Source organism: Danio aesculapii, chromosome 19, assembly GCF_903798145.1.
Source record: "Danio aesculapii chromosome 19, fDanAes4.1, whole genome shotgun sequence".
Classification (NCBI taxonomy): Eukaryota; Metazoa; Chordata; class Actinopteri; order Cypriniformes; family Danionidae; genus Danio; species Danio aesculapii.
Window position 1 is genome coordinate 5,270,297 of NC_079453.1, and position 17,260 is coordinate 5,287,556.

The 17,260-nt window shown below is 37.8% G+C and overlaps 1 protein-coding gene across 1 annotated transcript in view; it reads left to right on the forward strand.

Annotated features, from left to right (window-relative positions):
* The window catches only part of col22a1 (collagen, type XXII, alpha 1), a 132,275-nt gene extending 120,246 nt beyond the window's left edge, over positions 1 to 12,029 (forward strand). The window contains exons 43-65 of the mRNA XM_056479361.1: positions 1 to 20; positions 2,228 to 2,272; positions 2,554 to 2,589; positions 3,581 to 3,694; positions 3,838 to 3,891; positions 3,973 to 4,026; positions 4,583 to 4,636; positions 5,251 to 5,304; positions 5,396 to 5,449; positions 6,117 to 6,170; positions 6,294 to 6,347; positions 6,599 to 6,643; positions 8,454 to 8,507; positions 8,599 to 8,652; positions 8,742 to 8,795; positions 8,929 to 9,000; positions 9,204 to 9,239; positions 9,318 to 9,362; positions 10,390 to 10,569; positions 10,645 to 10,711; positions 10,789 to 10,971; positions 11,068 to 11,145; positions 11,284 to 12,029. The exon at positions 1 to 20 is cut by the window's left edge and continues 34 nt beyond it. Of these exons, the coding sequence (XP_056335336.1) occupies positions 1 to 20; positions 2,228 to 2,272; positions 2,554 to 2,589; positions 3,581 to 3,694; positions 3,838 to 3,891; positions 3,973 to 4,026; positions 4,583 to 4,636; positions 5,251 to 5,304; positions 5,396 to 5,449; positions 6,117 to 6,170; positions 6,294 to 6,347; positions 6,599 to 6,643; positions 8,454 to 8,507; positions 8,599 to 8,652; positions 8,742 to 8,795; positions 8,929 to 9,000; positions 9,204 to 9,239; positions 9,318 to 9,362; positions 10,390 to 10,569; positions 10,645 to 10,711; positions 10,789 to 10,971; positions 11,068 to 11,145; positions 11,284 to 11,477 (1,655 nt within the window). The 3' untranslated portion in view covers positions 11,478 to 12,029. The remainder of the gene's footprint in view (positions 21 to 2,227; positions 2,273 to 2,553; positions 2,590 to 3,580; positions 3,695 to 3,837; positions 3,892 to 3,972; positions 4,027 to 4,582; positions 4,637 to 5,250; positions 5,305 to 5,395; positions 5,450 to 6,116; positions 6,171 to 6,293; positions 6,348 to 6,598; positions 6,644 to 8,453; positions 8,508 to 8,598; positions 8,653 to 8,741; positions 8,796 to 8,928; positions 9,001 to 9,203; positions 9,240 to 9,317; positions 9,363 to 10,389; positions 10,570 to 10,644; positions 10,712 to 10,788; positions 10,972 to 11,067; positions 11,146 to 11,283) is intronic.
* Positions 12,030 to 17,260: the final 5,231 nt, after the last annotated feature.

Sequence of the window (17,260 nt, forward strand, 5' to 3'; positions counted from 1 at the left end):
AGGGACCTGCTGGACATAATGTAGGATTTCAATTGGGGCAATCCAAGTGCAATGTAGCATTAGAAGCTAAGAACTAAACTGAGACTGTGGTCAGTGGAAATACTTGACAAATAGTGTTTTAATAGAACATGTTTGATTCAGTTAGACCACTTGTTTGGTAAACAAAGCTACAGTAAGTCTCTTTTATATCCTCCTGAGACCCACAGAAATTTTATTTATTTTTGTTTCTATGATTTCCTACATCCTTTGGGTTAAAAAGAAAATTCTACAATTTAGAGTTTTTACATTTTGTTTCTATTTTTAATTCTACAGCATGTCCACTGTAGTGGACCACAGGACCATTTTAGTTCGAAACGACCACCACTCAGACAACAAAACTATACAGGATATTGCTGTAAAGGGATATTAATCCAATATTAATGTAACAAAAACAAAACAAAAGCCATTTTATCCTTTTGTTTTGAAATTCCTGATTCCTGAAACAGTTTAGTCTGAAAGAGAGCCGAACTAAAAAAAAAAAAAAAAAAAGAGGTGATGTTAATCCAAAACAAATTTAACATAAAAGTGTTTTAAAACTAATTGTCATTCTCTAATTGTCTCTAATTCTCTTATTGTCAGACTCTAAGGGCTCTATTTTGACAATCCATGTGCAAAGCGCAGGGATCAAACGCATTAAGGGCATGTAGGAATCCACTTTTGCTAATTTAAGCATGGAAAAATCCGCTTTGCGCCGTGGTGCATGGTCTAAAAGGGTTGAGCTTATTTTCTTAATGCGTTATAGGTGTGTTTTGAGAATAAACCAATCAGAGTCTCATCTCTCATTCCCTTCAAGAATCAGTTGCGTCGCGCCATAGTGCATTTGCTATTTACATGGCGACTTTGTAAGTGGGAAAACTGAACACTTCACTAGAGAGAAAACAATTAAACGGAGCATCTACAGCACGAGAATGAGAGATGAGCCTCCTCCTCATCATCCTACTTTCGCTTTCACTCTCGTGGATAGGGAAACGTGTTGTACGTACAGACATTCATTAGCCTATAAATGATACATTTTGTTTGTTAAGCGCAAAGATTTGTTTCAAAACTATTTCTAAATTCAGTTCTAATTTCCAACAAACAAATAAATGAACAATAATAACGAAGTGTGGTCAAAAAACTGAGTTATATCCTAATACACATGTTATGCCTCATATGGTCTAAAACCTGACAGGTGGGCAAATCTAAGCTTGTTTTTAATAAAACAAATATAAATATGCATATAATAAATAATACTGCTAATAATGATAACATTATACAAAAGCAAATTATTATGAATAAACTGAAAAAGCCTCGAGATGAAGAAGACCTGAAAGTATGGTTTTTATATTTATGACATTAATATGTTTTGTAATTTTTTAATCCTTTATATTTATATCCTATATATATCCTTATTATATCATATATATATCGATAATATTTTAATTCTTTTTATATGTAAAGATATTTGCATATTGCTGTAGCCTACATCCTGTTTGTATTAAGCAATGTGTAAGCGAGGCACACAACTAACGTGCTCAGCGCTGGACAATAGACCGGCTTTGTTCTGGTCTATAGAACAGTCTATTAAAGTTTCTCAAAATATTTTTGTATGTCGGCCATTTTGGAGGCAGTGTAAGAAGTGGTTTCTAGCATGCCAGCCAATCAAATGACATTTCACTAGAAAGCCCAGGATGCCCTATGAACAGTACAACAGGACTTGACAGAGTAGCTCAAAAAATTCAAAGAAAATTCATGAAAACGCAACGTCCACTACAGAGGACACAAGTCATTGGGTGGGGTCTCAGGAGGATATCATATCTACTAAAAGAAAATATAACTTTACAAACTGTATTGTACATAAATCATCAAAAGATTTGCTTATCCAATAATATGATTAAATTGATTTAATAAATGAATTAATATATATATATATACATATATATATATATATATATATATATATATATATATATATATATATATATATATATATATATATATATATATATATATATATATATATATTTACAAAAGTAAATAAATAGATTAAATGATGGGCTCAAAAAGTTTTCTGCAGATGCAGATTCATCATATTCTGCATCTGTGGATCACAGTTGAGTAGTCTTGGGAATACTGTGTCATTTAACAAGGTTTACATGCGGTGAGTATCAGCAGTCGTCTTAAATCTTGTGTTTGTGTCTGCCTTTAGGGTATACCTGGAAGGCCTGGAGAGAAGGGCTCCCCTGGTGAACCAGTGAGTGATACCTGTTTGTCATTTTAATCATGGATTAATCAATTAAAGTCACACTATTAATCAGTCCCTCCAGATTGTTGCAAGTGGTTCTTGAGTTTAAAAAAAGTACAGCAGATAGCAGATAATTCCATAAGTTTATGTAAAGGGCATTTTAGGCTGCAGATATTTCTTGCGAAATCCTGGAGGGACTGATTAATATTCATCTGCTGATGATGGATCATGCACTGTATGCTTGGATTATGAATCTCATATAAGGTTTTTAACTGAATTTTGTTTTCCAGGGAAAAGCTGCAGACCTTTCTGATCTAAACCTGAAGGTATCAGCCAGCCATCCATCCATCCAGTCCTGCAAATGTCATCCATTCATTTATCATTCATTCATCAATTCATCTGTCCATTCTTCCTACCAGTGAACACAAGTCAGCTCTTTAATACAGGGCGACAAAAAAACATTTAACATCCATCCATATGTGTTTATTCATTCATTCATTCATTCATTCATCTGTCCATTCATCCATCCATTCATCTGTCCATTCATCCATCCATCCATCCAATTATCCTTCCTACCATGCGTCCACCCATCTCTCTATCCATCTCACTAGTGTAACACAATTATTTAGTATATAATACAGTATCAAATGTATAAAATAGTTACATAACTTAAGTGTATGAGACATATTAAAGGATAATACATCTAAATCTGAAGGTTCTCAAACTGGAAAGTAAAGAAAGTACTTGTAAAGTTTGCAGCTAACTTTATACTAGATTTCATTGGACAGTTACGTTAAATCTTTATTACAGCATTAAAGATAATATGTATTAGCACAATATGGCATTTACTATAATCAATCCAATATTCAGTATTCAAATTTCATTCATTCATTCATTCATTCATTTTCTTTTCGGCTTAGACCCTTTATTAATCTGGGGTCGCCAGAGCGGAATTTACCGCCAACTTATTCAGCATATGCTTTACGCAACAGGTGCCCTTTCAGCTGCAACCCATCACTAGGAAACATCCATACACACTCATTCACACAAATACACTACGGACAATTTTGCTTACCCAAATCACCTATAGCGCATGTCTTTGGAGTGTGGGGGAAACCCACTCGATCACGGGGAGAACATGCAAACTCCAAACAGAAATGCCAACTGACGCAGCCGAGGCTCGAACCAGTGAGCTTCTTGCTGTGAGGCCATTGTGCTTCCCACTGTAAAGCCGTAGTCAGATTTGTAAACAGAAATAGTGCTGTTTATTTTGTTATTTCTTGTAATGTTGTGGCTTTTCCTTTTTCTCTTTCCCAGGGAGTGTGTTCAGATTGTCCTGCTGGGCCGCCTGGACAACCAGGTATTCCAGGACCTCCGGGTGACAAAGGTCATTCTGGACCACCAGGGAAAAACGGACAGGATGGCTATGCGGTAAAAATACTGTTCTTAATTGTTTAATCTTAATTTAAAAATGTGACTGAAGTGAAAACAAATGTAGATCATTCATCTTACAACCTTTTAAAAATGTAAATTAGAAAATATTTTAATCGGGGTTAAATTAATGACACTTGCAGGGTGCTCCCGGACCAACAGGACCTACCGGACCACCTGGTAGTGATGGAGCCAAGGTTAGAATCTAGATTCTACTGTATTTACACATCATACACACAATAAAAGTTTAATAATGACTAATTGTGGTTCTGTTACAGGGGGTCAAAGGTGACCGAGGCCCTGCAGGTACCCCTGGAGATAAGGGTGAAAAGGTAATTACAAAAACCTACCTTTTTCAGAACATATTCAGGGTTTCTGCGGCATCTTAAAAAGTATTAAAAGTGGATAAATCAATTAAGATAAATTTAAGCCCCTTATAAAAGTCTTTAATAATATTTTACAAGCGATTTAATGTTGTATCAGTATGCTAAAGTTTGCCTGAATATTGGGATACCGTAGTATCAATAAAACCCTTCTAGATTTAACATCACGCTGCTTTGTTTACTGCAGTAACTAAGGCAACACCTTTATTCCTGATGTGCTAGGTGCCACCTGCTTGATTAGTATATTTATTCAGTATATAAATGAAGTTTTAGTTTAGGATTAGTTTCATACAATCAGTATTTAGTAAATATAGTGTAAGTTAAAATGTTGCAGATGTTACCGGTTGAAACCTAAAAAGGTGATGAGGTCTTAAAATGTATGCTTAGAGTCTTAAAAAAGGTCTTAAAAGGTATTGGATTTCACTCTCTGATTCCTGTATATACCCTGATATTGAAGTTTTTTTTGCTAGCCTTTTTGATATGCTGTTCATTTGTATTTTCCCAGGGCGCCCCAGGACCTCCTGGTTATCCTGGTGCTGCAGGAGCCATGGGTCAACCCGTGAGTATTTTAAAACTTCAAAACCTTTATAAAAGAACACTTTCAGTTAGATCAGGGATGCCCAAACTTTTTTGTGTGAAAAAAACCCAAATATCATTGACAGCCATGGGCCGAAGGTAAATATACCAAATTACGTTACATTAAAGTTGCCATGGGTAATTTCCTAATTTATTTTCATAATACAATTTAAAGTAACATTTTCTATTTATTTTAAAATATATGTCTAATGCAGTGTAACTTTTTAAATGATAACTTATTGCAATAAAAACATAATCAGTGCTGAGTACATTGGTCAAGCAGAATCTGCCTTTGTCTTAATTCGCTCACCAAATTGTCTGCATTGTCGGCTGACAGTACTGTATGTACATTTTGGCAAAATCTGATTAATTTACACCATTTAAATGAAACATTTAATCTCATTTGGCTTTTAACAATAACAATAAAGCAAACAAACAATGGGTTACATTAAATTTGAATTGACAATCTGGAAAACCATCCCCATCACTCTCCCTCAGATGGGATGGTGGGCCAAATCAAAGGTTACCATGGGCCAACTTTGGGCTTCTCTGAGTTAAAAAAAAACACTATACTGACATTGTTTTTTCAATTTATAGGGTAATGATGGAAACCCTGGACCTGTTGGACCCCCTGGACCACCTGGAGAAAAGGCACTTTTACTATGTTGTCTTCTGTAATTTGAATATGTATTATTTTGTATGGTTTACAATAACCGATGGCCATGCTAATGTGTTTTACTAGGGTAAAGAAGGAATGACTGGAATTCAGGGACCTCCAGGTCTGCCAGGTCTAATGGTGCGTTATGTTTTTTAGAATGCATATACTACTGTTCAAAATAAGTCTCTATTATGCTTATTTGATGAATATAGTAAGCACAAGGATGTAAATTGTTTTATGCTAATATAATAAAAATAATATAGTTTATTCCTGTGATGCAACACTGTTTTTTAGCAGCCATTACTGCAGTCTTCAGTGTCACATATTCCTTCAGAAACATACCTACCAACATTCAGATCATAAAATCCGGGAGATCTTAGGGTGGAAGGTGCGTGCGGACTGAAAAGCGGGGAGCGGGTATGAAGATGGTTGCACGTTGGGTTCGGTAGGCATGGGGACTGAACCAAAAAGCTAAGTAGCGGGGGTGGGGGGTGGAATTCCAGGAAGTTTTCCGGGAGACAGAACAATACGGGAGATGGGTGGGAGATGGGTCTGAAAACGAGAGTGTTGGCAGGTATGTTCAGAAATCATTCTATATGCTGATTTAGAAACAAACATCTTGCTATTAGTGTTAAAAACACTATGTGATATAGTAACTAGTTAATTAGCTAGATTATTTGATAAGTGGGTTTAAAACAAGTATTTAAAATACAAAAAAAGAACATGTAATAATATCTTCACTGTCCAATTTGATCTATTTGATGCCAATGCAGTTGTTCCTTATGCTACTTTTTGTTTCATGTAGGGCATGATGGGTAAACCTGGAAAGGATGGAAGACCAGGAGAATCAGGAGAGCCTGTATGAGTCTGATATTCTGCATTCATGCATGCCAGCAAACCAACAAAACTTATTTCTTTACAGTACACACAAGAATAACAACATCAACATAAATAATTGTGATTATTTCCCTCCTGCTTGCAGGGTAAACAGGGAGAACCAGGACAGGCAGGAAGAGACGGACTCAGAGGAATGCCTGTGAGTGATTCAAAACACTGCATCCTGTTAGACCTGACTATAAGATTCATTTGTACATTTTACACTAGGTGTGAATGAGAATGTGTCTCCTGATTAGGATCAAATATCAAACTGCATATCCTTATACCAGGCGCAAACAAGACCTTTATTACATGATTTTCTGGGCAAAGCTGGACTATCAAGACTCTTTCGCCTTACTTACAAATGCATTGATGTTATGATCTAAAACCTAAGCTTTTTATCTTTTTTAGGGCTTCAAAGGTCACAGAGGAGAGCCTGGACCACCAGGGTCAAAGGTTAGTGAGTGCTGAATAAAAGTCCTACCCATTCAGTTGAAAAACCACAGAACTTAAACAGTAGGGCTACACAATATATATCGCTTCAGGATCGATATGGCAATGTACACATCCACAATAGTCACATTGTAGCATTTGCAATGTCCAGTCGTAATTATAGGTGATCAAGAACAATAGTTTGTCATTGCCAGTGTTGGGCACGTTCCTTTAAAATAGTAATTAGTTATAGTTACTTCTCACAAATAGTAACTGAGTTACATAATTGTAAAAGTAACTAATTACCTGGGACAGTAACTATTGTGTTACTTAATAAACAATCTAATTTGTCAAATGACTATAAAATAAATGTACAACATTGTACCTAATCTACACTATTTAATGTTGTTGTTGGACAATGTGAGAGACAACCATCAAATTCAACATATTATATTATCATTACTATAATTGCACAATAGATGGTTTAAAACTTACTGATATTAGATAGTATTCTCTCTGAGTAATAAGTGTTTGCAGTGGAGAAAAATCAATTTTTATTTGCTTTAAGGTCGTGGCTTTGTCTCCTTTTTTGGTAGCAGAGCTCACGTCATCACCTGCAGAGCCACTAATTTTGTAGTGGCATTACTTGTCACCGACGCAGAGAGACTCTTTTTTTTTTTCTGTTGCATGATACATAAACATTCTTGCCTTTCACCTCAGCGAGGGAAAAGTAGTGCTTATATTTCCAGTTTGCAAACGCTACCTTTGAACTTGTTGGATTTGCCATCGTTCTGACTCCTGATCATTGGTGTGTGCGACTCACTGTGCGTGTGCTTGTTTGAAAGCCCGCCCTACTCTACCTTTGGTAAACGATGGAAATGTACTCTATCTAAGCCAATCATCACGTTCTCAGTTACACCACAGACACACCAATCATTATTGCTAGTTGGTTATGTGTCCGGCCTCAGCCCTGAACACACACACACCCCAAAGAGAGAAATGGCTGAGAGAGACGCTGCACGCATGAAAACCGCTTCAGTGTTCTCAATTATAGTAACATGCTAATTTTATTGTCAGTAATGGTAACGTCGCTGTAACGGGGGGAATAGTAACTCATTTGATTACTCATTACTGAATAAAGTATCGGCGACCAACCAAGTAATGCGGTTTATTTATAGCGCCATTATTCCCATCACTGGTAATTGCAAAGTATATCCATAATGTAGTACAAGTTATTCGACCTGTGATTTATTATTAAGCATTTCTAGAAAAAGTTATAACATTTGTAGCTTTAGATTACGAAGATTATTTATATTTATTTATTTGACAAAGGCCTATAGAATTAAGTTGTGTGCTTGAATACTATACTGTTAACATGTTATTCTCTCTCTCTACTTTGTTCACCTGAAAGGAGGTTATCCGGGTTACAAATGAGGGGGGCGGGGTTTTCGGGAGAATGTTGATTGAAGAGGTTGTGTGTGTGAGAGGAGGGAATTAATAAAATAAAGTGTGCTTACTAAATAAATGTCGTGTTTATTCAACTTTACATTTACAACTACTCAGAAAATAAGAAAAATAGCACTGTTTCACTTACATCTTTTTAATTTTTTTATTTATAATTCATAATTTTAGGCTAATTAGGATTATTCTGCATAACACATAATAATCAAATTACAAGCATAGATAAATAAATAAAAAGTATTCAAGTCATCTGGGGAAATTACAAAATATCGCAATATAACATTTTTCCAATAACCTGCTGCCCAGTACGTGCTTCATATATCATCCAGAAACTTCAAGGCGTCTGTTAATAAATGTTTTCGTATCATATTAGGGTGAAGAGGGGAAGCAGGGTGTTCCTGGACGTGAGGGTCAACCTGGGAAAGACGTGAGTGAAGCTGCTGTCCATCTCTGTATGCAGAGGTCACTTAATAAATAAAATGGTGTTGGGCTTTAATTGGTGTGCTTGTGTTGTTCAGGGGAACTCCGGACCACCAGGGCCAGAGGGTATGAGAGGACCCCGAGGAGAATCCGTGAGGATGCATTTCATCAATCTTTTCAATCGCTAAATAAAACACCACCATTGTTATAATGTTTGGGTCATTTTTTTGTGTATTTTTAGGGTCAGCCAGGAGAACAAGGACCGACAGGCAAGCCTGGATCTCAGGGAAATCCTGTGAGTTGTATTGCATCACGTCAAAAGGGGTGGCCATATTGTAGATTTACAGTTGGAAACAATCACAAAAAAATCTCCTTCAAGTCGTATAATTCATTAGTGTAAATGACCATGTTGCTTTACTATGTTTTAGGGCCAACCAGGACACAAAGGGGAAGCAGGGAGTCCAGGATTACCAGGCTTCCCAGGTCCAAAAGGGCCATCAGTGAGTTGAAACATTGGCTTGGGCCTGATAGAATTTTTTTGAACTTGCATATCACTATTATTAGCAAATTACATACCTGTAAAAACAAGTAATTCTGTAGAAGCTAACAGCAGTCTCTAATAGGTGAAAATTAAGTGTTTTCACTGTCTGCCTGCCTAAACATGAGTACTGTAAATGTATTTAGACTTGTGTCTTTCTCATAGGGTCCGCCTGGACCAATTGGCCCTGAGGGAAAACAAGTAAGTGATGGTTCTTTTTAAATTCATATTTTAGTAACACTGTTCATATTAATTGAACTAAAATTGTGTTTATCACAGGGCATGTTAGGAAAAGCTGGAGATCGAGGACAGAAGGGAGAAAAGGTTTGCATGCATAAGCCCACCAATCCATCTACTGTATCAGTCCATCATTCAACAATGCATACACCCACACACCCATACATCCATACTTACAGCTATAAATCCATACAAATATCCCTTCATCAGTCCCTCAACCCACCCAAGAATCCATTCATTTGCCCATTCACCCACAAATTCATCTATCTATTCAGCCTTCCAAATATCAACTCAGATCATTCACTTACAAGCTCATCCATCTATTAGTCTATCCGTCCATGCATCCACCGACTCGAAAATTATTTCATCAGTACGTCTAGATTTGAGCGGTTGGTTGGTTGATAAGTTGGTTGGTTGACGTATGAACAAATGAACAAACAAACCAAATTTCAACAATAATTGGTAGCAGCTTCAGGACATGAAGCACCACATTTATCAAATGTCATATCATTCCAAGCCTCCTTTGCCAATACTTAAATGCCATTTTTGAGGTAAAAGCAGAGACTTGAGCCGTTGGTTGGTTGGTTGAACATACGAACGAATGAACGAACAAACCAAATTTCAATCCATTGCTAATATCTAAATGCCATTTCTGAGGTAATAGCAGAGATTTGAGCCATTAGTTGGTTGGTTGAATGAACTAACTAACGAACAACTAACAAACAAACCAAATTTCAACACTGTTTGGTAGCAGCTTCATGACTTGACGCACCACATTTATCAAGTATTGTCCTTTAAATCCTAACATATCATCCCAAGCCTCCATTGCTAATACCTAATTGCCATTTCTAAGGTAATAGCAGGTTGGTTGGTTGGTTGGTTGAACGAACGAACAAACGAACAAACGAATAAATGAACAAAACAACACTGTTCATCAAGTCATCCGTTCACAAATACAACCATCCATTAATACATGATCCGTCCTTTCAATCATCCTTCCAACCACAAATCCATCTATCTATTCTTACATTTATTCATTCAACCACAAATCCATCCATCCACATTTGCCTCTAGAAGCACATCAGAACTTGTCAAACTTTGCTTGTTGCTGCAGGGCGATAATGGAATAAAAGGAGACAAGGGACCTGTTGGAGATCCAGGTATTCCAGGTAATCCTGGGTCTCCTGGCAGGAAAGGTCACACAGGGATGATGGGAATGTCGGGACCCCCAGGAGAAGTGGGTCCCGCTGGACCTCCTGGTACTCCAGGAATACCCGGTCTTCCAGGTCTCAGAGTAAGTCTAGATTAGAGTTTTTAATAGAATAGGTGTTGTCGGTGATATATTAAAGATCATGTTGATGATTTTTAGGGTGAGACACCATCTCTGGAACAAATGAGGCGGCTCATTCAGGATGAACTTTCTAAACAGTTGGATGGTGAGATTTGTTTAGTTAAGATATGTTTCACTTGAAGATCTTGTTCAATTTTCTAAACTTTCCATTGATTTTCATAGCTAAGTTAGCTTACCTGATGGCTCAAATGCAACCGGCTCATATCAAGAGCACCGCCGGCCGCCCTGGTCCACCTGGCCCACCAGGTAAAGATGGGTCTCCTGGACGACAAGGTCCTACTGGAGAGCCTGGAATGCCTGGACAAAATGGAGTAGAAGGACTAAGAGGTCCCACTGGTCCTAAAGGTAACAGAGAAGATCATTTAAACTAATACTTGGGTTAATTCATGCTGAAAAATTTTTAAACTTTTTAAACTTTTTAAAATCCAATCCGTTTTAAAGGTGAACGGGGTTCAAAAGGTGAAAAGGGAGAGGATGGTGTTGGACAGAGAGGAGAGCCTGGTCCAATTGGGCCCATGGGTAAAACCTGTTGGAAATCAATGCTCAGATTTATTGACATAAACTTTGTATTTGAATGAATTTTAAATATTTACTAATACATCAAATATGTGAAATCTTAAAATGATTTGTGTCTTAAGATCATATTTTGTACCACAGGTCCTGCAGGTATGCCTGGAGATGGAAAAGACGGTCTTCCTGGAGCCGCAGGCGCTCAGGGAGAGCCTGGTAATCCTGGTCCTCATGGTCAGCCCGGGCCTCCCGGACCAACAGGGCAGTGTGACCCCTCGCAATGTGCCTACTATGCCAGTCTGGCATCAAGACCTCACACCAAAAACGTCAAGGGGACTTAAAAACAACCTCACAATCCTGAACACCTATTTATGAACTTGGACAATCAGTAAGCCAAGAAGATCATCTCTAACATCAGGAGATCTCCAGAATCTGAGAGGTGTGTGAATATATGTGTACGTATGTGTGTATGTGTAATAAGCTTTTCACTATGGTAAAATAAACAACCACTTTTAATTCTGGGTTAAGTAATGTTGCACACTTGTGGCTGTAGTTTCAACTCTGGGTTGTGAAGTCAACCTCAAAAGCAGGATAAAACCCTGAACAATGGTGCTAAATGTCTACAGTGTTGAGACATTGTTTTACTAAGGTGGTATTTCTGTGATACACCATTTTATACTACTACAGACAATCCCATGAATCAAACTTTATATATATGACAATGGGCTAACCCATTCCATTGCAACCAAAGTTGTACATTCATCATTGACATGACATGAAGCACCACATTTGTCAAGTGTTATCAATTAAATGCTAACATATCATCCCAAACTAATTCCTAATTGGCATTTTTGAGGTAATAGCAGAGATTTGAGCTGTTGGTTGGTTGGTTGATCGATCGATTGGTTGGTTGGTTAGTTGAACAAACGAATAAACGAACGAACGAATGGACGAAGAAAATCAAATTTCATATCATCCCAAGCCTCCATTGCTAATACCTAAATGCCATTTCTGAGGTAATAGCAGAGATTTGAGCCATTGGTTGATTGATTGGTTGGTTGGTTGGTTAGCTGAACAATCGAACGAACGAATGTACAAACGAACGAATGAACGAACAAATCAAATTTCAACACTGTTTTTATTAGCAGCTTCCTGACATGATGCACTACATTCATCAAGTGTCGTCAATTCAATGCTAACATATCCAAGGCCTCTATTGCTAATACCTAAATGCCATTTCTGAGGTAATAGCAGAGATTTGAGCCTTTGGTTGGTTGATGAAACGAACGAACATACCACTTACAAACAAACCAGATTTTAACACTGTTTGGTAGCAGTTTATGACATGACGCACTACATTTGTCAAGTGTTGTCAATTAAATGCTAACATATCATCCCAAGCCTCCATTGCTAATACCTAAATGCCATTGTTGAGGTAATAGCAGAGATTTGAGCCCTTGGTTGATTGATTGGTTGGTTGAACGAACGAACGAACAAACAAATGAACGAACAAAACAAATTTCAACACTGTTTGGTAGCAGCTTCTATACTAATAGCAAAGCCATAACTTAAACTGGTCCCAAAAGAGCAACACGTTCATTTTAAGGAACAGAATGATTAGTAACCCTTCTTATTTTCACAGAAGTGATTATAGGTTATAGATTAAAGGTTTTGGTGACTGAGCAAGCATAATTTTGACAACGTCACTGTACTTGCCCAATCAATGCATTGACCCTTGTAAATATGCATTATGGTCTAGTAGCATATGCAAAGTAACTACCCAGGATTGATGGCCTTCTCCATATGGTGTGAAACATATTAACCCAGGGTTAAAAATAGCCAATGTTTAACCATTTTAATTGTGAAAAGCTCATAAATGTCCTGCCGGTCAGAGTTGGTTATGATTGATTATTATAATTTTTTTTCTAAGAAGGGGTGGGTAGTTAAGTCTTTTAAATGGCTCAAATGAAGACTTTTAAGGGGGTTGATGTAGCAGGATGATAATAATGTGTTTCCTGTAATGAAAGAAAAGACCCTCATGTCATCGTAATGACATCTCTTGGCGTTGCGCAGCTCACACTCGAGTTCTGCTGACGGGGTTTACTGGGCTCATTTATCAGTAATCAGCAGGTTGATGGGTTGTTAGTGATGTCTGCATCAGGTCAGGATGTGTTTATCAAAGCTGGAGTATTCTCTACTTGAGTTTCATTGATGAAGCGCTCGATCCTGAGGGAAATGGTCCACTCCATCAATAGAAAATGCCAATGAGGATCGATGGAGGTCCTGCAGGTGATGGAGAAATGCATCTCTGCTCTTTTTTTAGCCTGTTTTGTAAGATCTATCACTTCTGTAGCTTTGCATCAGGCCATTCTTTTTTGTTTCAAATCATTAAACTTGAGCAGCTGCCTTTCAGTTCTCGAAAACTCAATTCAGTGGCCTGATTTGTCATAAACGATTACCCAAAAAAAGTCTGCTAATCTTTACACCACTGACGCCGCTTCTAATGCCATTTAGAGTAGTTTCTGTGCTGCACTTTTCTTTAAAATGGCATTGCCGTCGAAGGTTAGGGAACACCGAGTCCTAGCATGAGCGTGCAGTTGCATTATTTGTGCCACTAGAGCGTTCAGATAGATCGATTCTGCAAATTGCTCCCTTGTGAGCTAATTAGAACTCTGAAAGAAGAGAGACTCTCTTCAGCTCATGAACACAAGCATAACTCATCTTTAACTGATGAGCATTATTGAGGTCAAGAAGAAATCCATGCCATAAAGGCTGTTGAGCGTTTAGGAGTTTTTAAGGTTAGCTACTCTCAGGCCATCCAAGATTTAGGGGAACTTTTTTGACTTCAAGAGAACCGTTTCTTGCACAGGCCGATTGTTTCCTTTAAAATACTGAGCTCATTTATGTAAATTAATGCTGCTTTTATAGTTATCTATGCGCTATCATGTTCTCCTTCACTTTATTCAATATACTTGCTTTTTGACGTATGCTCGTGTTAAGATTGGCTTCTTCAAGCCGTTAATGACTGTATTATTAAATTATTCTAATGAACTACAGGTGCAGGTGATGTAAAAATAGTTTTAATTATGCATGATATAATGTTCCTGTTTATACTGATTCTGTTGGTGCTATGATTAATCTTAATTAGGTTTAGGTATGTGTGTGGAGGAGAGCGTGTGGGAATAAAGAATGGAAGTTTATATACCGCAAACGGTGTTATTCAGTGATGAACTTGCGAGTTTGTATGTTTTATTCTTGCAAATGAACGAAACAAGAATGATAACATGTTTAGCATAAAAAAATCAATGGCCATAATAAATCCTATGTCCAGTTTGTAAGGTTTTATTAATTATAATAATCCTGTTTTTTCCCCTGTGAATTATCAATTTGTTTACATTATTACACTTACAATAGACTCCTGACATTCGGTGCTAAAATCAAGGAAATTCTGTTTTTGCTACAGAAAAAAAAGACGTAATTGCAACTCTTTCTTTTTTTCATCAAAGTTATAGCACTACCTTCTGTATTCCGCTATCTCTATTGACTGGGGTTTTTGTTTTCATACCTTTTGCTGGGTTTGCTCACTAATAGCTTGAAAATAAAAAGTTGCTTTTACTATTATTTCATCTGGACTTTAATAAAAAGCTCTTATCACCATCTGTGCAAAGCTCTGATGTCATGACCATGACATTTTATATCAAAAACTAGAGTGCTTTAACAAAAAAAAGTCTTTAAATTAGTTGCAACAATTGTTTTGTGCTATCTGACAACATCATAGATGCTGTACATGGAGCTTAAGGTTTGATGAATTACAATTGTGTTAATAAAGCATTTTTTTTTTGCCCTCCACGTCAGCTTGGAATTATTCTTTTTTTTTGTCAGTGTTTATCTTTAAATGACCGTACACTTGTGTTTATGCACGTATTATCTACAGCAGGGGTATCCAAACTCGGTCCTGAAGAGCCAGTGTCCTGCATATTTTAGTTCCAACCCCAATTAAACACACCTGAACCAGCTAATCAAGGGGTGCATCCGAAACCGCATACTTCCATACTATATAGTACGCTAAAATCAGTATGTGAGCCGAGTAGTATGTCCGAATTCATAGAATTCGAAAATCAGTATGCCTGAAGTACCCAGATTACTTACTACTTCCGGCGAGATTCTGAAGTGCGCATCCCATGATCGCTGAGCTATCTTATGATGCCCCACTGGAGAATTCATGAATGGGAGTGAAGCATCGCAACTGGCACAGGTAGGTCATGTGACCATGACAGAATGGCGTATGTAATACGTCCGAATTCCATTCATACTACTCACATACATACTGTATAGAACATACTTTTCTGACAGCAGAGTAGTACAATTAAATTCAAATGCAGTACCTACTGAGTAGTAGGTGGTTTGAGATACAGCCAAGCTCTTTCTAGACATACTAAAATCTTTCAGGTAGGTGTGTTGAAGGAAGTTGGAGCTATGTAGGACACCAGTACCGAGTTTGGACACCCCTGATCTACAGTGTGAGTGTCCAAACTCAATCCTGGAGGGCTCGTGTGCTGCATAGTTTAGCTCCAACCTCCTTCAATTCACCTGCCTGGATGTTTCTAGCATACCTAGAAGGAGCTTGATTAGCTGGTTCAGGTGTGTCTAATTGGGATTGGAACCAAACTTTGCAGAACACTGGCTCTCCAGGACCGAGTTTGGGCATCCCTGATCTACAGGAATTCATGCATATCTATGTTGACAGAGAGCTTTTATTATTGCTATTCATGACAAATAAGGATTGCTTTCCATGACAAAATGTACTAAAGACGGAAAATTAGAACAGTTTGTCTTTTGCGGTTTTTGGAGGTTTCACAGATATACGATTCCTATTGTGTACATAAGTCCACCAAAATGGCTAAAACACAATAATGCATGCCAGGCCAGTAGATGGCGATGTAAAGAAAAACTGTGTCCCTGCAGACCTGAAATACACCATTGTTGTTTTGGTGTTGTTGTTTTTGTCTAAAATGTCCCCAAGAAACTTTTTTAGTGTTGTATACTGTGTTGAGCGATTTGCATACTACAGACTTAGGGCTTCTTCAATAATTACAAAGGTGAGTACAGCTACATTAACTGAAGGATTAATAAGTTGTTTTTTAAGTGGTATCCATGCCACATCAGGAGAAGCATTCAGTCCTCATGGTCAGCCTTGTGAAGATCTACCTGGGTAAAGACCTGTAAGTCTACCAGCAGGAGTCAAGGCACAAAGGTACCTCACTTATACTCTTTATCCATTTATTTAACCTCTATCTTGGAATATTCAACTGACTGTCCTCTATGCATTTTTTCTTTTCAAGTTATTCCTGTAAGGCAAGGCTGACCAATCCTGTTCCTGGAGATGTACTTTCCTGCAGAGTTCAGATCAACCCATGTCAAACACTCCTGCCTGTAATTATTATCAGGTGGCGTTCGGGTCCGAATTAATTGCTTCAGGTGTGTTTGATCTGAACTCTGCAGGAAGGTAGATCTCCAGAAACAGGCTTGAGCATCCCTGCTGTAAGGTATTGTGGCTAGGCAGCAGGCCTGAATGTACTGCTGTTCTCGTTCCCTAAATATGAAGGCAAGGATTCTTGTTTTCTGTGACTTCATCCATCCATTGGACAAAACATTGTGATACAGATCACCACCTCAGGTACTTACTAATCAGTCACCCAACCTCACCTCATTTGTTATTTTTGATTTATTTCTTGTACACTACACATTTCAGACAAAACCTACACTTAGTCTTTACACTGTTGTATCCTTTAACTCAAGGGACAAACTTGGTCTTGGAGGGCGGGTGTCCTGCAAAGTTTAGTTCCAACCCCAATCAGCCACACCTGGGCTAGCTAATCAAGCTCATACTAGGCTTTCTAGAAACATCTTTGAAGGTGTGTTGAGGCAAGGTGGAGCTAAAATCTGCAGCACACCAGCGCTCCAGGATGGAGTTTGGACACCCCCTCTATGCATTTTGTCTCATTGGATGTAAATAGTATCTTGTCCAGGCAGTATATTTACTCTCTCCTTCAGGAAAACATGCTACTCCCTCTAATCCAGGAGTTCTCAACCTTGACCTTCGAGGTCCACTTTTCCAGCTACT